At 36.0% G+C, this 20797-nt stretch overlaps 1 protein-coding gene across 1 annotated transcript; it reads right to left on the reverse strand.

Annotated features, from left to right (window-relative positions):
• Positions 1–45: 45 nt before the first annotated feature.
• Positions 46–19574, reverse strand: LOC112576765 (zinc finger CCHC domain-containing protein 2-like). The gene is made up of 13 exons (XM_025259453.1): positions 18411–19574; positions 17247–17376; positions 16859–16935; positions 16320–16391; positions 14352–14415; positions 13949–14021; positions 13014–13141; positions 10842–10914; positions 9389–9623; positions 8732–8823; positions 7921–8213; positions 6131–7648; positions 46–5612 (listed from the first exon to the last, which is right to left on the reverse strand). The coding sequence occupies exons 1-13, from the start codon at positions 18885–18887 to the stop codon at positions 5560–5562; spliced, it is 3285 nt and encodes a 1094-aa protein (XP_025115238.1). The 5' UTR covers positions 18888–19574; the 3' UTR covers positions 46–5559.
• Positions 19575–20797: the final 1223 nt, after the last annotated feature.

Consider the following 20797-nt stretch of genomic DNA (forward strand, 5'->3'; position numbering starts at 1 on the left):
AATATCAAGAAGCTGGTCACCCACAACATCCAACAAATACAGGACTAAAACATGCATTGTCAACTTTTATTCATCATGATTGATTTACAATAATTTTTTTTTCATGACACTTTTTTTCCCTTGTTTGGCTAGAAATATATTGACCTTGAAAAACATTATGAACATTTGGCAGATAAAAACCAACTGCTGAAAAAATTCCTTAAAACACAAGATCTACACATGATAAGATAGTTATTAAAACAAACCATTCACTCTACAATATCAGCATTCATGCAGTTCTTCCAAAGGCCAGCACTAAATTGCTCTGAATTTATCAGCAAGCTACTTGTATGGGGCATTTCAAAGTAAAAGGTGTCAAAACTAATTCTGTCATCTGCATACCTCACCACACCATGTACTACTGGCCAGGTGATCATACAAACATCAACTGAAATCTGTATTGCTTAAAAGATTTTGAAATATAGGACAGACAATTTGCATTTAACAACATCTATTAGCTGACTGTGCAGATTTGAAAGCATGTGATGATTTACAAAGTCTTGGACCTGTGAATTTGTTTTCTCCCTTCAGATGTTTGCATGACCCATTTTCCTTGATAAGAAATTTAAAAATGTTAAACGTAGGAAAATGTATTAGTCCTGAAGTTCAGTGAATACCAAGGAACGAAGTGACCATTTTCTTTGCCTTGCTTACATGTTGCAAGCTGAGATTCATTATCAGCATCAAAGTTAATATACTCCTAAGCGCCACTAATACTTATAAAAAGGACCCTGGCTTAAATCTTCCTCATTTAGAAATGAAATGTTACAATATTTATGTTAACAATTTGTCAATACTGTATAGTACATGTATTTTGTTATTGCTACCCTTAACAGCTTATTAATGCAGACTAATTAGGAAAAAAAAAGAAAGCATAGGTGCTGCCACAATTGAAAACTGAAGTGGTGCATCAATATACAATCTGACTGGTATTAAGTACTGTTGATATTCTGCTTCAGAAAAATCCAATGATCAAAAACAAAAGAAACATTAAAGCCAACTAGTATGCACTAGGTAAGAAGTTAGGAAACGGCAATGTTAACCAGACAATGTATCTGACAGCTGGATACTGCACAGTTAAAAACTTAAAAGGTGAATGTTGCAAGGAGCAGTAGAGACTAGTGACACAAACGGAACATAAACCAGAACAAGTACTGCACAATCAGGAATCAAAATGGCGTTCTATTCAGTCCACCTTGTGTTTACTGCTGCACTGTCAACAGGACTAAAAAGCAGGAACAGTAAAATGTGAAACAGTGTTTAAATAGCGAGTCTGCACGAGCACCAGACAGCAAATATTGTAGTTACCTAATAAAAGCATATCTAAAATCTATATATATAAAACCAGAACTATGTTCAAGTCTGAACATTTTTTTGTCTGGAGTATGATTGCTCACTTAAAAAAAACAAAAAAAAAAAACCACACAAACGATGGAGAATACTAGATGTGTCTGGTCATGGACACCACATCATGGTGTATCCATACTATTAATGAAATAACAATCCTTGTAATCCTGCATTTGCAAAGAAAAAAGTCATTTATCAATGTTTTGGGATCCTTATTTATAAAATGACTTGACTCACAAACTAGGGAGACACAAGTGAAAAGTAGCAGTATAAAAACCGGCTTCTTTTAATTATTTGTTTGAAGTGTATCCCTGAAGCCACTATCTAATCTTCATACCCAGACCACTGTAGCTGAAGCTATTTAAATAAATGTTAATACAGTATAGTGAGACAAAAGGGCCTGTGAGAACACCTGGATTTCCAAGTGCTCTTAAACCCATCTTACTACTGATGCTGAAATATCTGTTTGATGCAAAGAGAGTAGCACAATTTGCTTGGTTTTCTATTTTCATCAAAAACTGTCCTCTTTCCTATTTTGAATATGATTTCCTATTTGAATATAAAATTATTTTCAAAAAACATATTTCCCACCAATTGAGAAGTGATTCAAATCAAAAGGGAATTAAAACCCACCTTCTAGCATAAATAAACATCTTATTTAATCAATTTTAATTTTTGCAAAAATAAACTGGCATATTTACAATCTTACTTTCATTAGTATTTACATCTGCTCATCTTCTCACATGTACACATTTTTTTTTTTTTTTACAGAGAGCATTAACATTTAAAAAAAAAAAAAAAAAAAGACTGTTGCTTGTCACATACCCTAACATTAGGCTTCGCCATCTATGCCTATTTATTGCATTTTTCAGAGTGCAAGTTTCAAAACTCTAATCAATGCCAAATTCACTACACAAACATTATGTCAAGCAACAGCTATTTATACAAGTCTATGTTCAGCTTCGACACCTTTTACAAACAAGGGAACATAGTATCATCACCTTTTGGCATTCATTTCAAACAGGTAAGTATGTGGGACAGAGTGCTATGTTCTTTTAACTCCTCTAGCAGGAGAAATACTCCCACCATTTTTTCACTCTATTTCACAAGCCATCAAGAAAGTAGGCCATGTGGTTTTAAAAGAAGGCAGTGCTTTTGGCTACACAAACACTTACAACACAATGAATAGATCCATGCATGCTGCATGGGTCACAGAAATATGAGATCACATTTGATAAGAAAGCACTTGGAGAAGACTCAATTGTTCTTCCTGTTCCATATGCACAGCATTCTGGTAGAAGGAAGTGTTCTGGAAGGTGCAGAGAGAAGGGAGGAAACAAAGCCATCACACTGAAGAAATATTTCCAAATGGTACTCTCACTCTTTGAACTGAAGAAAGTGGGTTAATCTGAATGCCATTAATCCCATGAAAAAAGGCTTCCATAAATACTTTGAAGGTTATACATTGTAACACTGACTTGCTTGAAGCTGAGCAAGTGGTACACAAGTTCAAGCATAATGGCAACAAGCTTTATCTTTTTCAGACACTGTCAATGGCAGTAAAAATAACGAAAAAAGAATCACATATATTTTCTACAAATATTCACACAATGCAGCTTAAAGGATATTTTCTCAACAGTCCTTCAAAATAGTTGTGGGACATGATAGCTGATAACAGTGAAGTATGTTCCTAAAGTAAAATTAAAAGAAAGATTTTAATCTTCTCTACTTTAATGCCATACACTATCTTTGTAGCATTTAGGTCATGTCTGCAATTAAAAAATGCATTTTATACATAGAAATAAATAAATGTATTAAATCATCATTTTCTATATCCCTTCAAAATTTCAGTTATCTATTTTGTCGAATTTAGGCAAGTAAAGCAAGTGCTGGTAATATTTTCAAGTACTCAGTTTCTACAAACTAATGGTGCACTTTGCCTTAATCTATTGCACACAAGCTTCAGGAAGTCTGTAAACAATTCAAATGAGTATGCCACGAGGTAGCAGTTTGTTTCTTTCACTGCTGTTATGGTCCAATTGCTTTATTCTGCTGTTGCACTGACTAGATATAAGGAGGTGCTCGCAAGAATTTATTTGTTAGACTACACATATTTAGCATAGATCATGAAGCAAGGTATCCAATCAAACTGTTGCATAGGAGAGGTACAGCCTGCATAACCATAAGACCAACTCATTCTACACCTTCAGATATACATTTTTGTTTAAAATGTGACCACAAAAATAAATATTCTCATATTTAATCTTTCAACGATTAACTTAGTAATGCAAATTCCTGGGATGAAGAGATAAAGAGTTTACTTTTTTTTTAAAGGGCAATCTACTGTTCAAAAATTCTTCATGTTGATGGGTACCTAATGATATTTTAGGTGGGTGAATTGATTGCTGTTTTTGTATAAATCATATTTTAGAAAAAGATATAAAACTAACTTTTCATAACCAAAGCTAATAGGCACGAGCTTGTTCACATTTTGGGGAGATACCTCGGTCCCAACATCAAAATATGCATGGGTGCTTCAGTATGAACTACAAATGAAATATGCATAGTGGCATCTGTAACACTACAGATGTTGACCAGATCAATGACTTGAAACATAAGTAACAGCACAGTGAAAACATAAACATAAGGAGATTATTAATATGGGTTTTAAGAAACACATCTGTTACAGTGGATGGATGGCAAAAGCTAAACTTTGGAATGAATTTTTGACAGGTTTGGAAAAGACACTTTGCCAAGCTCTCTAAGACAGTTTTAAAAATTAAGCCCTTTTTCTTTTGGTAACCACAAAACACTTTTGATATTCATCTTCCTAGCAGCCATTTCTTCATAGTTTTGTTCCTGTTTTAAAACTTAAATTTGATAAAATCTGCAGCCATTATGGCTTTAGTTTGTTTGGAGTATTAAGGATCACTACTCAGCAAACACTAAAACATACATCCATATATACAAGCCAAGCAATTCTGCCTCTCCAGACAAGCATACATATTTACTTTGACATTTCCAACTCTTGCCCAATTCTTTTTCTATGGCACTCACAAACTATCACCCTTCATGAACATATGAACACTTTGGAAGCACCTAGCAGCTGAAATTTCAAAGGGGAAAAAATCTCATACAGAAAGAAACCCACAATATACAATTTTGTAAAAGAATAAACAACTTTGCCTTTATAGTTGGTGGCTGTAGCATCTTCAGGGCACATGATCAATAAGAAAATGCAAACATCCAGTTCCCCTCTTATGCAAGACAGCCAACAGCAGTCACATGACATTGCAGGTAATTTGAGCAAGAAAATGCAGAGAGAATCTGCAGGTGGTGTAGTACAACCAGCCCGTCTTTAACACTTAATAATTTTTCCTAGATCTGAATGCAGAAACAAGGGGTGCAACAAATACATTTCATATTTTAGCATTATATGCAAATACTGTTCCCATGTATACTGCAGCTAAATGTACACATTAGGGATCTTCGCATCAGGTTAGTTCACTTTACACTTAAGTTGTAAGAGCAAATGATTATACATAGTGTGAAAAATTTATTCATAAATATCATCCATAGAAAAGCAATTCTTAGCTTCTTGCATGCTTATTAACCCTGCCACTCCCTTACCTCTAATAGTTCCCAATAGACATCATCATAACTGAAGTGACTGGCAAAAGGCAGAACCTATCTTTCCATGTTTAGGTTGTCAAGAGTTCAAACACCCCTTCTTCCAAAAAAGTTTTGTTTTCATTTTTTGTTATTTCAAAAATTTTATTACAAACAATATATTTAAAGATTAAATAAGAAGTTTTATTACAAGCACTTGTCAGTAAAACTGTACTCGCAGAACATATTTACAGTTGATACATACACACATTTAAAAGCAACCCAGTTCAAAACCATGCATGCACAAGAACATAAGAAAGATTTTGGAAAAAAGAAAGAGCGAATATCATTAAAAGTAAACAATGGGGTCATGAGGGGATTAGGATAATCACAGTTAAACTGTCACACCATTGCAAACACCAAAATAACAAATCTAGGTATCACTTCCGATTTCATAAAGGTAACGAGTCTATGCTGTCAGCTTTGCTGGCGGTGACCCATAGGGCCACTAAGGGACGGGTCATGACACCAGGTCTGGTCTGTAGGCAGACCTTAGAGCCAGCATCAGTCAGAGTCCGAACGGGGTGGGGGTACCTTGTAGTTCAGATGGTAATGACCTGAAGGAAATAAAAATGAATTAATCAGATGGTTAAGGAACATTTCTTTATACTCAAAACTACCTCATTTCCAAAACAAAGGTAACAAAAAACAACATAGTTAATGCACAATAATTTTATGTTACTTAAACTATCTTGTATTATTTGTTTCCAGCAGCAAATAAGAAAAAGGGTACTTAAAAAAAAAAAAAAAAATTTCCACCCCACTTAATATCTATAACTGATTTTAAAAGTCAAGGTATATAAACAGGTTGCATACATACCAGACTCTACAACTTCATCATGAAAACTTTGTACTTTGACAACAGCGACATTAATGACCAATAAATAAACAAATGAACCTCCTTGTTCCTCAATTAAAAAGGCTCATGGAGCTTCAGGCAAAAAATCTTAAAAATATGATTAGACTGATAGGAGTTATTTTGGATTTTAGAAGACCACAGAAAAATGCTGCTTTCTGCATTTAAAGATTACCAAAAAAAAAAAAAAAAAAAAGGTTAATGGCCATTTATTCTCACCTGACATATTCTCCATGGAGTTTTCCTGACAGGCAGCAGCGCCATGTTGCAAGGAGCCACAGTTGTAACAGCCAACCGAACGATGTTTACCAGAGAGACCGCTAGCCTGTGCTTGTGCAAGCGGCACCGTGGTCACCCCTACAGGTGTCAGCGTCTGAGGCACGACTCCAGTGCTGCCACCAGCAGCGGGTGTAGTCAAGTTCTGCTGGGGCTGCATTCCAGGAAACATATTACTTCCATAGAACACAGGGTGAAAGTGGCTTGTAGGTATGGAACTGTAGCCCAGGGCATTGTAATTGTATACCTCAGGGGTGAAACCATTAGCATAAATTCCTGAGCCAAGATGCTGGCTTTGTGCAAATGAATAGCTCGATATACCATGTGGTGGGATAATGCCATTTGGAGCCTGCTGGAACAAGTACTGATAAGGATATGCTGGCACCTGACCCATGTAACGCTGTTCACACAAAGAGCACCCTACTTGTTGAAAAGAAGGTGGGCTTGAAGCAGAGCCCACGCCTGTACCACTGGAGGGGGAGGAACGAAGTGAGGTGTCATTGCTCCCTATACTGTTACTGATAGCACCAGCTTCTGTGCTGGACTCCCGCTGCCCACTGTTACCACTGCTGTGACTGGGTGAACGGTGACTAGCAGTGGTAGTGACAGTGAGCACAGAACCATGGCTAGCGGTGACAGCAGTCACTGGATGAGATGCTGAGACAGTCATTGAAGCTACAGAAGCGACGAGTGTTGTCTGTCCAGCACGGGTGACTAAAGAGGGGTGAGGCAACACTCCCTGATGACCAGGAATTGTGCTAGTCATGTGCCCTCCCTGGCCCCTCCCATAAGGTATATACAAGGATACACGAGGAGCACCAAGTTCTGCTGATGGTGCAGCACCAGATGACAGACCTTGAGCAAGGTGAGGTGGAATTTCTGGTGGTCTCAAGCCCATGTATGGCTGTACAATGTGCTGTATGACGGGACTGTTGGGCTTGGCCGTATGGGTGTCTGCAGGCATGCTCATCAGGTTCTTGCCTTGCAACATGCCAGTCACATTGGTGTGTGCAGGCTGGGGCTGGCCAGCTTTGTAATGTCCCCGCACTCCTATGCTTGCATGCAACAGCGACTGCCGCTGAGGAGCTCCTGTTGATGTGATGGGCCCTGAATCAGACGAGTAGCCATTGTTGTTGTTGTTGCTAGTATTACCATGTGCATTTGCAGCCATCCCTATGAGATTTATATCAGTCTTCGGATCAACATACTGTCCTAAAAGCCCTGGAGCTGGATTTGGAGTTGAGAGGTGTGTGGGATGGGGGATCAGGGGTAGAAGTGGGAGAGGGGCTGGGACTAACGTGATTTTGTTGGAGTCATCAAGGGGCGTCATCTGAAGGTTAGAAGAGGCAGAGATGGGACGAGGACTGCCAGCACCACCTCCCCCACTGCCAGCTGGAACCATAATCTGAGCAGGTTTACTGTGCTGGAGCACACCTCTGTCGGGCACACTGTCACTTTTTTCTGATCAGGGGAAAAAAAATGAATCATATAAAATCATAAATACCGGCCATCTTGACATCCTTTAGAAGGTTCAAAACTAATCAAACTTTACTTTTAACATGGGTAATATTCTGTTAATTTTTGTTTTAAAGTCTTTAGCTCATTACAAATATATTACAAATGCTGAAACAATTTTAATTATTATCAAAACACACATATTGGACCACAACAAACAGTATTTACTTCTTCTCCTTTTCATGAGAACAGCCACTTTGAAACATATTATTACTCACCTCTGTCTATGTCCTCTGAGCCCTCGGAACTGTCACCTGCCTGCAGTTTACCCTGCAAACTTGTGAATGCTTGAACAGGACTAGCCGGAGGACTGGGGACATATGCCAGGCCCAAGGAGCTGTCAGGAGCACTAAAGATGGCTCGAGATGCAGATGGTAGACCCTGGTGGTGGTGCAGGTAGCCAACACCCGAGGCAGCTGAGTGCCAGGGCAAACTGGCAGCAGCCGACGAGGCACTGATGGCAGAAGGATACATGTTGTCTATCAAGCCATTGATGGGCCCTGGTTTGTCACTGTAAAGATGCAGCCAAGGGAAGGCACCAATCAACATGTGATTTTCAACTGTACATTAACTAATTGGGACCTGGTTACAACTATACTTGTTATGTGACATTTGCTCTCTCCATATTAACACAACAGCAGTTAGAACTACCCAGTAAATAGCCCATGTTCAGGGAGATAACCTGCATGTTGTGCTTCTGTATAGAATGACAAAAGTAGCTACTCTGACAACTTTAAAAACAAAAAATATATCAGAGTTTTATGTAGTAGTTTTGTACCCATGTAGATATGCCCTCAAACAAAAAAAAGGCTTTATCAGAAAATGGACTAAGAAAAATGGAAAAATATAGGAAGCCAGAGCTAGTCTGATGAAGTTATTCTGTGCTACTCCTACCCTCTCCAAATCTGGGATAAATCAAAACCATCACTGTAAACACCTGATAAAAAAATGTTTTTATTGCAATTTTTTCAATAAATACTAAGAAAAATAAAGAGACTGTCAAGAAAGCATAATAGCAATTTGTAGCACCTGTTGATTACATCAAGTTTGGAGCGTAGAGTTTCTTGAGCCTCTCGAGGCAATCCCAAATTGCCCAGCTCTTCACTGGTCATACAGGAGAGCTGCAATCATATTATATACCATTTATGGTTGACTTTAAGCTACTAAGCGCACAGTGTAGGAAACAGTTTCTGGCTGAAAAATTATGGTTGTCCATCATGGGCTCAGGGATGAAACCCTTGCTTTGGGAATGAGGTGGGGAAATTGGGTGTTTTACACCAAGCAAGTGACTAAGGCTACATCATGGCAAAGCAGCAGCCCTGTAAACAGATGCCACATGCAGAGAAAGAACAGCATGCCCCAAGATGAGATCTGAACCCATGGCAGCCAATCCTCACTGTACTGGTGACAAGCACTAAAAATATGGTTTATGTGTCTTATTTGACCGATCTTTTAAGAGTTTACCATCCATAAACACCATACCCACCATGCCTACAATGCCGAATAACCAACAACAGATTTAAAATTCACTAAAATGTAAAATGTTCTTTCTTCAGAAAGGTTAACTTCTTACTTCCCTGATACATGCAAGCAGTTTTACTTCAGGTAAACAAATAAAACCCCAACATATTACCAGTTTTCCCTACTTCAGTCTTACAAGATATTTAAGAACAAAAGAAAACTGACCTGCTCCACTGAATAACCTCTCAATGTATCATCAAACTTTTCCAGACTGAGGAGTTTTAAAAGCTGTGTCACTGAAGTTAAAGTGTCTGGGTTCATTCCTTGAGGAGATGGTGATGCTGGCTGGCTGTTATTAGGTGAGCTTGTAACAGATGAGGTCGGAGAGCGTGGCGATGATGTTGGTGATGGTTGCTGTAGAGAATGGCTATGAGCAGGGGACTGATAGGGGCATGATTGACTGAAAGGGAAAAAAAAAGGGTGATGATTAACAACTCCACCTTTTAAAATAATACTTAAACTAAATGACATTCAATCCATTCTAGAACAAACGACTAAAATAGGTGAGGATTTTCAATTCAATCACCTCCCCAAATTACACTTAAACTGAGTGACATTTAATACATCCTGTAACAGACTGCTTAGTAAAAGTTACAAGAGACTGTTGAAGTAAATTTTATGTCAGTAATCATGGTACTTCTTGGGAAGGCAATTTTATTACTTTTATTATAGTTTCCTCATTTCCAAAAATCTAAAGGGTTCTTGGTCTAATGTTTACCTGAGAGCAGCAATAATAAAAAACAAATTTCACTTGCTGTTGTCTTTACAGTCTTCAGTTATTAGCCAGTCTCTGTAATACTTGTACTTTTATGTTATGCTCAGAAGGTTAACAGCTATTAATAAGCTTTTAACATATAATATGCTGTTAGTAGCAGCAAGCTATCTCTTTCTTGGAGAATAACCAATATTGAGGGTAGTCAGTTTGGGGGAAATTTTTTTTTGCAGGACATTGTTCAATAGTAGCAATGGTGGCTGGTTTTATAATACAAGCCAAAACAGGGTGACATACATGTCAAAAAGAACAAACTTAGTGCCAGATGTTTAAGGGATGACTGTTTTTTTTTAAGTCAACTGGATTGTCTCCTGAAGTCCTGTTAGTTTAAGTCCAAACTTTCACTGTCCATCAGGAAAGAATAGATTTGATCTGCCCAGTGGGAAGAATTGGTGTTTTATATGGAGCCAGTAACTTAGTCTATATCACAGCAAGACAGCCGGCCTTGTAAACAGATGCCACATGCAGAAAGAACAGCGTGCCCATGATAAGAGCTGAACTCAGGACAGTATTGTCACTGTATTGGTGACAGGCACTAACTGTTGCCCCACTGGACCACCCTACTTCATCTGTCAGAGGAAGGTGATGGTACTTGTCGGGCAAAATAGAAGAAATTGGTGAAGAATGTGTTACTAGTGTTACCTTACCTTCCTCCCTAAGGTTCTTTCTCTCATTGAACTTAAAGTTTGGCCTTTAATATCTATGAGAATTTTGCAACCAATGAAGGAAAAATTCAAAACTTTAAATAGGTACTGTTTCACAATACTTATATCTTATAAAATAGTATTAAAACTCTTAATCTTAGGTAATCTCATAATGTTTGAACATTTATAAATAAGCAGTCACCTTGGCATAAATGGAAATGGACCTGATCTGAAAGCATACAGATGTTGTTGGAGAGGCCACCTGGGAATTCTAGCTGTTTTATGACAGAAAAATAATAAACAATAAAAATATATAATTTTTACACATTCATGATCTTTAGAGGTGGACACCAATGTTAAGTAGATCATTTTTATTGTGTCAATCTTGGGACACCAGACAGCTTTAAGAGCTCTCGGAGCACAAAGAAAAACTGCCCAGTAGATGCTACAAAAACAGGCAATGTTTAATAGTTTGTTTTCAAAAATAAAAGGAAAAAAAGAAAAGGAAAAAAACACTCCACCCTGCTAATGCAATTCATAAAATGCCATGAGGTAAATTTATTGACCACTATGTGTCAGTGTCTTTTCAAAGGTCCCTCCGGGTTACAAGGGAAAAAAATACATATAAGAAGTGGGCATACCCCTTTCTTCATGATCGTATTAGATACATTATAAAATAATAATTCCTTAAATTTGGAGACATAGTTATACTTAATTTTCAAGATAGAAATCTTCAAACATCGGCATTCTCACCTGCAACTAGGAAAGCAGCAGAAAAATACCTGCTACACAAGAGAGTTTTGTTGTAGTATTACTGCTACAGTAAGACTCACAAATCTATGTATGTCTTCTAGTCAGATAAAAAACAACGCTCAGAGAGTTGGGTTCAAGAAGTGAGTTTTGCCCAGAAAATGAAATGGCTGATTCTGGAATACAGCCCTACAGATTTAAACTTTATTTAGAAGCTTCTAATGAAGTTAAAAAAAAATGTTCCAAACTGGTAAGGTTTTGTTTTCCAGATCAATGTTTAATGAGCAACATTCAAGGCCATTGCATATAATGTATATATTGTTACATGAACATGTTTGAGTTGATTTTTCTATGTGTATTATTGTTAATAAAATATAAACACATTTCAAATGTACATTTGTCTAAGATATAAACTCCTGCACTTTTTTCATTAACTGCTAACATTGCATTTTTTATCTGATTTCCATTTTCAATGCAAGGGCCTAAGTGCAGAACACTGTATCTCAAGACAGGATTGTGCAACAGCATTAAAATTTTGTAGTTTAGAAATGCATGAACTAAAAAGTGATGTAAAGAAGATTCTGTTATAAACATTACTTTTGATGAAATTAACACTTTAAAAAATCTCTATTTGCCAAATTTCAATAGGTGGGGGCTACCGTATTTTATTGCTTATATCTCCTAGAAATCTTGAGGTATCAAAAATGTTAGTAACTCTTTAGATCGTTGCCTCTAGTCTACAAGGAACCTAAAAGATTTGGTATAGGATGTATGGTATTGTGCAGCTAAACTTTAAAAAAAAAATGTACATTTTAAAACAAAAATAAAGTCAATTTTAAAATGCTATTTATAGGTTATTTTGTTACTCTATAACAAAAAAAAAAAAAAGAAAAAAAAAAGTAAACCTTAAACATACTCAAAATATTGACTTGAATTTTTGTAGTATCCTCCAAAAGTACAGCATGGGGACAAAGTTTGCACAACACGTTTAAACAAAGCAGAGATCTATCTTATACAGATCTCTGAACAAAGTTAATCCACAGGTGTCTGTAGCCATTATCTTTAGGAAATGACAATGAGTCCATCTAAATATCGAAGAGAACATTTAGCAACAGCACACCGTATCCTGGTCTGTTTTCTTTTACCAAGATTAGCATCTTTCCTCTTCAAATTCAGCTCATGCAGATGATGCTATTTTTTAGAAATGCTACTCTTTTGTAACTTCGTTTTTTCTCAACAAATCCAGGTGTGATTAAAAGAAAAACATTAATGTAGTATTTCTTGTACCTCTTTGTCACAAAATATCACAGGAATATGTTTTTGTGATTTGCCAGCATAAATTAAACATCTCTGCAAGTGAACGCACATTAAGAACCATTGGTGACAGTGATGAAAACCAAATTTTAAATACCACAAACTGCTGCCAAATATGACCATTACTTCTTATAAAAAATCTTTTCACAATGCATGATGGGCTACAACGATTGCAATCTTGTAATGTATTATTTATACTCCCAATTTTATTGGCTTGATTCAAAACTGAAAACTTCAACCTACACTTAAAAGCAACTATTGAACATCAAAATTCTTTACAAATAAATTTCTGGGGCACAACAGAACTGACCATCAGGTAGAGGCTGGCATGGCATGCTGATGGACAGTGATGGAAGGCGAGGATTAATGACTATACCCCTGAAGAATGATACTATGTGATCGCATTCCAGAATCTGAGCAGGAACTCCCAAGAGAGACCTAAAATCAAATTATAGACATCAAAATATAAATGTGTGAATTATTTAACTCACTTGACACAAGAACAATACTAGCAATACTAGAAAATATGAAACTGCCCTATTTTCAAAAAAAAAAATTTTAATTAAAAATAACTTTAATAGATGGCCAAACAAATGTATAAGAAAAGTATAGAATATCCAGAAATCAACTGTCCTTATCTCAATCCATCCTGAAAGTACATTTTTTTTGGTAACTCCAAATGGAATGAGTTAGGTCGAGGATTTTTTAAAAACTCTTTATAAACACAGTATGCAGACTATGTCATTGTCTGACAGTCTATTCTTGTAGCAGCAGACTTAAACACCCGCATATAATACAGAAATGAAAGAACAAACTCGTGGTGATAAAAACTAACTATAATATTGATACTTAATAAGTACCATCCTCTGCAATTGTGGACCTTCATATTTCTGAGCTGCTGGTCATTACCAATGTTATGCAGAAAGGACGGTTGTGATGGGAAGTTTCTAAACTACTTCAAAGTTGTTTTATTGATGCTGATATGCTTTAGCCAGCATAGTTGATGTTTTTTTGTTTCATATCTGTATCAGTCTGTCACACACAGGTACTACGGATCTAAGGTACAGCACAGAGTGTATGCCATATATGCACCTAAAAGTTAGAATGTGGACTCTTTCAACTAATTTTTCAGGTTTTTTTTAAAGGGGTTCATGGTGCTGCATAATTGCTAGACTTCTTTCAAGATTTTATAATGGGACTGGCAAAGACTTTCTTATATTTTAAGAAAGAGAAATTTCCACTTACTTAAAATACCCATTAAGAGATCGTATCTGTTCTGAGAAATACTCTTCTTGGCTAGAACACTGCTGAATGCCAGCTGAAATGACACAAAAAGATTTTAACATGGCTATGCAGTATGCAAGCTTTCCTGGGCAATATTGCATAGAAACATTTTAGAAATGTTCTTATGTTTAGTGTATCTCTTAAGATTTCCTGCCTATCAAACTTTATACATAACTCTGAGAATTCCTAAAGCACGACAATAGCAAAATGCTGCAAATGTTCTTAAAAAATCTTTTTCCAGTAAACACGTTCTATTATCTTTTGACTAACAGAAATACAGTATGAATACTATTATAGTGAAGGTTACACAACAAAGGATGTCTAATGGCAGATGGAAAGACTGATGCAAATTTTACATGCTTACGAGGAAAGGGAGGTATTTTTCCATTATGTTTCTTGGACGTTTCTTCTGGAAACTGGTGATTTAGCTGCAATATTAAATTAAAAATTGTATTCATTTATCTTATTTTATAAAGATTCAAATTTTTTTTAGCAAAAATGTCGTTAAATATAGTAAAACATTTCAAAATCTAAAAAAAATATTTATACAAAATTATTGATTAAGCATTAAGGACTACAAGGACATTCAATTAATAAACAACTTTAGTCTCCCACTTGTAAATAATGTTAACATCTGAGAACCAGCAAATATAAAGATAACCCACAAGTTAAAAGAGAAACTTACCCTCAATCAACAAAAAAGTATTAAAAAAATTACTTTGTTTTTCACTGCTACTGTTATTTTTTAATATGAAGCCGTCGTCAAAGGAAGATGATTCTCAAGAATGTCCCTTTCACGTCTAAAAGCAAACTTTAATGACATGCACAAAATAAATCAACCTAAATGACCAACCTGAATGGCTTACATTTTTGGCAGATATTGATATAGGTGATAAAAACTAAGCTACAAATTTGAGCATCAAAAACTAACTGTTAATGAATTATCCGGTAACACCTGCCACCAATAAGCTCTGCGAACAGTGTACTATGTCATACTAGTAAACCAATCATAACTTGCCAGTAGGGAAAAGCGCTATACAAATCAACATATTATTATTATTAAACACCACCAAACACAGAGAGAGAATAAGCGACATTTTGGATTATTCACTGTAAGTCTGCATTTACTGTGCTTTAGCAGCAGTTTTTCAAAATAGGAGGAAACTGCACAAATAAAACTGTACACGTTCCCCAGTCTCAAACACATCAGAGGCACATATCGATACCCATGGCGATGATGAACGACTTCATATTAATATTTCCAATACCTGAGACCCTTTTTGCAGTACATGATTTTTTTACATTTTGTTTAAAACAACAATCTAAAAAATAGTAATTCAACTTTGTAAACCTCTACAAAGATATTAAGTACATGCATACAAGATCTGACAACATACAAGATCTGACAAAAGTTCACGTTTGTTGTAAGAAATAACATGAATAATCCAAAACCTTGCTCATTCTGTGTTTGGTGTTGATTGGTGTACTAATATGACGTAGTACACTGTTAATAGTTCTGATTGATCACAGGTGTGAATCACTGGTTACCGAATAATTGATTAATGGATGGGTTTTGGAGGCTGAAATTGCACGTTAGTTTTATATTATATATATTGATATGTGCAAAAAATGCAAACCATTCGGGTTGGCACTTAAATGCTGATACAAATAATGGTTTTTAAACAATATTTAGGACTTTTTGAAATATGAAGTATTGCTTATTGACATAAATTTATTTTCCTTCCATTAAAAAATCTAGATGCTTACACAGGTCCTACTCATCTCTGCTGCTAGAAAGAAACACTTTGTGTCAAACACTGAAAGGACACCCAAAATAAAACATTTAAACCAGTACAACATTTGGCTGGGACTGGTGTCATTTTGCTACTACAGATTTAGTAGTCTGGGTCTAGTGGGCATCTCAGAAGCATTTTTCTGGCTTCAGGTTCCCATCTAGAACACAGTGCTGTCATTAATTTGTCATTAAAAAAAACAGAACAATTTGTTTTTCACTGTCAATCTCTCATTTTTGTTATCTCTCTCCAAAATGCAGGTGAAAATGGCAAAGTTCAAAGGCTTGTATCTCGTAAACAAAATTAATTTCCTCAGATTATTAGTTTTAATATTTTGCACAGAAAAAATCCTGTCAAAAAACTTCTCCATCTGAGCTTGTTTGCACTATTCGAGTACATAATTTTTTGAAGGTAATATTTTTCTCTATGAACTAAACAAATGGAATAATATCCATTTTATTTTAGCATGCACTAAAAATGATGTGGAGAAATCTCCCTCCTCCCCAAATCCCCAAAACAGAGGTAAATTTGTTACAAACCTTCTGATGCAACTCGCTGATTTCTCTGTATTTTTTGTACACTTCAGTCACGTCACCATTAGACCAAGTTGCCTAGCATCAAAAGTAAATTGTAAATGCCACAACTTTAAATAGTTAAGTATTTTTAGACTGAAATGTTTCCTTAATAGCAAAATAATCCTTTCAAATTTAAGAAAGGTAAATGATAAACGTCACATAACCTACTGACAACTGCCAAGAGTGCAAAAAGCCTAACCCTATGCTTCTGCCGCAGCCACCTTTTATATCTGGTTTCCCAGATAAACTAGTTATTCATGACTACTGAGTGGACACAAGGTAATTTTTTGACACATTGATACTTGCAAACTCTAACCTGTAACTTTATGTTCTAAAGTCACAGTCACAATAAAAAAATGTGCAATAAAGCCGAATAATTTAAAATTAAAGTTTCAACATGCTATATGAATGAAATTCAAATGGAAACTGTATTTATAACTTCTTTTTTTTAGAAAAAGCATAGAAGCTAAAATAATCTGCACTGCCACATCTGTTTTACTTACTTGGATGACATATTCTGGGCCCCCTTTTTTTTCAGCGGACTTCCTGGTGCTTTTGACATCAATATTACTAATGCAGACTGCACAAATACCACAATATTTATAAAGGCATGCCATCAGAATCACTAATAAAATAACTGATAAATTATCTGACTGATAGTGACGACCTCCCATGGAGTGCTGGGAAAAGCTTGAAACATCAAAAATATATTTTATTATTTTTAGAGGTCAAAATGTATGATCTGCACATCATCAGTATATTCTCCCTTTTGTACTCCTCTGATTCTGACATTAACACTTATTTCCTGTTTGCTTGTTTGACAGTCATTTTTTTTTTAAAATAACTTTGTAATCTCAATTGAAAAAAAATTATGAACTGTGAACTACTCACCTTTTCGTGGTTGGGGGGCAGCTGGTGAATGACGGATGCAGAGGCCTGTTGGGATGGGAAAGTGTTCTTCACTTGGATAGGCTGCCTCCTGGCATAAGTCCAGTGATGCTTCCTCATCACTATGGTTGTCCTGTCACCAATAATTATGTATAATGGAATTATACAAGTCTGTGCACAAATGAATCTTGGAACATTTATTTGTATATATAAGATATAGAAATAGCCATAGAACAAGTGGGATCTGACAGTGTATTCATGCAATATCCCATATACAATATTCAGCGTAATATAAATTCAAAGCAGAGAAAGTACATTTCAATTCTTCCAATTTTGTCTTTTAAACAATAAAAAAATACAATTTTATTTCAAACTCAAAACATAAATGGATGCTTTATATTATGAAACCATACTTCTTAAGATTCATTGTGTTTTACATATAATAATAGCATAATATTCAAAGATGCCCTCACACTTTACAATAAAAAATCCAAACAAAAGGTAATGTCACTTTAGGAAGAGTTTGAAAAAATCTAGACTTTAATACAAAAAAGGTCTATATTCTCCATTCATACAAAAAAAAAATTAACTGCAGACAAAAAAAAAGACACTAAAATTCAACCCTGAAATTCCACATTTGTATTATTAACCTACAAAACCAAATTTTCTCAAAACTGCCTAAAAATCTAAGAAAAATAGAGTCAGCCAAAATAATGTCTGACTTGATCCCCACAATGACAAAATCACAGCCACTTTTTTAGGCTGCTCCATCTGATGAATTACAAATCATCTGCTGTTGTAACATTTATGAAACAAATAAATATACCTGTACATTTAAGTCACAAATTAGAAGTAAAAGGTTTGTGTCTTCAATATCAATAATCCAGCTCTAATTCCCGTTATTATTAGTTTAAGCAAACGCAAAGTGATTATGATTTCTACAAATCTGTTCCTGAAAGTAGCTCATACACTTGGTCTCATTACTTTTATGGTAAATATATAAATGTCTTGCCCCAAAATCTTTATCATTTCCGTTATTCCTTCTACTCTGCTTTTCTTCTTTAAACTCAGTAACTTTCCAACTAGTGTTAACTAACCTGGTTTCTGTTTGAAACCGAAAATTGCAAGCTGCCACTATAGTAGACAAAAAGAAACACGAATGCTTACTCTGAACGGTTCTCTTTTTCTGGTGTCTAGGTGAGCGAGGAGAGCATTCAGTCTTTGATGCTGCTCGAATAAAAAAGCTGGGTGGTTGATAGCAAGCGTCAAAATCATCAAAACATCCTCTGTCGTTTTGTTATCATCGCTAGGACCGAAAGCTTCGCTGTTGCTCTCGATTGCATCAAAAATCACTTGAGCACATGCCGTGTTGGAGGAGTGCAGTAGAGTTAGACTAATCATTAGTTTGGCTCGGAGGTATTCGGCTGGTAGATCCTTGTATTTGGAGACTTCTGCTGGATTATTTGCTTTTATTTCCCATTCTCTGAGATAATGGTAATCCTTCTTTCCCAAATTTTCCAAAACCGTACCAACAAAACGCAGTTCCAGCGGCATACACATATGTAACAATCCACTCAAGTAGTCGATTCTCTTCCGCGGATTCAGGTTTTTAAACCAACAGCATAACTCTTCCTTGCAAACCATCGTAGCAGAAGTAATCACAACCGAAGTCCTCACGCCGCCATAGACTCCAAATTATGTGGTTTGCTATAGCTCATATTAGACTAGTCGCCATAAAATTCCTTGAAAACAAGAGACATGAAACATCCGGGCACCTGACCAAGCAACCAATGGCGGCAGACACCTTATACGAGACAGCACTAAATGTAGGAAGAAAATAATTTTTGTTGAATTCCGAGTTGGTCCTGGAAGCAGTTGCAGCCTACATTTTAAAGAACATATTCGAAAATCGAAATTTATTTCAGTAGCTAAAGAATAAAAAGACATAAAGTTATCCAAGAATAAGCGATCACGTACTAGCAGGTCGCGAACCCTACTTGCGGTAAATGTTAGAAAAATCGATTGTAATTCTGAACACTTTTTACGGTATTTTAGATCGCTTTCTTAGCCATTTATGTTTACAACAATTTTTTTCCTGACTGCCCTACATCATTACAATGGTTAACAAGAGAGTACTGACAGGCCTGTGGAGCTGACTGTGGAGCAGACAGGTCGTGCCCCTTTTTTGGTCATGGGGGGCTGGAAAGGGGGGAGATCTGAAGACAGCAATTAAAAGACTGAATTATTTCTTCGTTAACACAGAATCCATTTCTTGTACGATTGGCAACGTGGCGTTTCATAGACACGTGCATGACTAGTGTACTGAAAATCGTTCGTTAACAAAAACTGCTCGCGGGAGACAAAACTGCTGAGAAGGCATTTTCGCCATCGGGGGTTGGCTGCAGTCGAGCGATGACCTCGCGAGTTGAAAGTATTAGGCCCACATGGAAACTGGAGAGTTTTGTTACAGTGGCTGGAAACATGACACAATACCATAAAAATAACAATTAATTAACTTTGGATCGATCGATCGGTTAAGATTTTCTTTAAATGTTGAGGACTACGACCATTCACGGTAACAGACTATAGGGCTCCTGCAGGGAACGATTTAAAAAAAAATTGTATACTGTTGTAGAGTGGCAGGAATATCATTGTTACTGGTGCATTTTTAAAATTATATATTTAATTAAATTGTTGCTGGAGACATTTTATAAATTGTGTTCATGCTTGTAAAGAATATTAATTATGCTTAAATTGTTCGCTGTCAAAGACTTGCCTAAAAGTTTCTGTCCTGGTGGACATTTTCAAATACACTTTTTGTGAGCGTCAAAACCTCGTCAACATGTTAAAATGTCAGGAGATCACAATAGCATCATTATAGGTTACCATTTTTATATTTTTGGGTTTGATTGGAAAGTATATGCATGGTTACAGTTAGTGGTAATTTAGTGTGGGAAACGGAAACTGAAAAGAAAAAAAAAAACCTTTCAGCCACGCCTGTAAACAGGCATTGTAGACAGTCCCCTGAGGTGAGTTCAGAACCTATAGGTCCTTTTAAGTGTTCTCAAAACTTCAATGCAAAACAAAGCACTGTCCATTTTTTTGTTTTCAGTGAATTGTTACTTTATATTGAGTGTTGACTTGTGGAATTATATTTACATTCTTATAATATAAAATACATATGCATGACTGCCTAATTAGACTGTATTTAGCAATTTAACTGAAGAGCAGCCATTTAACTCAAACTGTCAAAAAAAAGAATTTCCTTTGCACCTAGTGTAGAGGTTATCAAGTTGTTGCAATTTCACTTAACGAAAATGTATTCTTTTTGCAGTAACTTCTAGGTGGTCTTCTTGCAGTCAATAAATTACTAGTGGGCTGACTTTAAGTAAAAATTAATATTGTGCATTGTAGCAGTTTAACTCATTTTATGCTTATGAAATGACTAGTCTACTCCTTCACATTCATAAGTGAGTTTTCCTCTGGCTTCCACAACGTTGACATCCTCCAAGTTAAAGTCTTTGACAAAGTGTCATGCTGGATCACGTAGCCAA

This window comes from Pomacea canaliculata, linkage group LG12 (assembly GCF_003073045.1).
Source record: "Pomacea canaliculata isolate SZHN2017 linkage group LG12, ASM307304v1, whole genome shotgun sequence".
NCBI classification, from domain to species: domain Eukaryota; kingdom Metazoa; phylum Mollusca; class Gastropoda; order Architaenioglossa; family Ampullariidae; genus Pomacea; species Pomacea canaliculata.

What these genes read in the sequence shown, in the direction of transcription:
- LOC112576765 (XM_025259453.1), bottom strand. Translation starts at nt 18,887, where the DNA reads ATGGTTTGCAAGGAAGAGTTATGCTGTTGGTTTAAAAACCTGAATCCG. An exon ending in TCAGCGAGTTGCATCAGAAG is followed by an intron (nt 14,416 to 16,319) that starts GTTTGTAACAAA and finishes TTAATATTGCAG; the next exon opens with CTAAATCACCAGTTTCCAGA. An exon ending in ATGCCAGCCTCTACCTGATG is followed by an intron (nt 10,915 to 13,013) that starts GTCAGTTCTGTT and finishes GTCATAAAACAG; the next exon opens with CTAGAATTCCCAGGTGGCCT.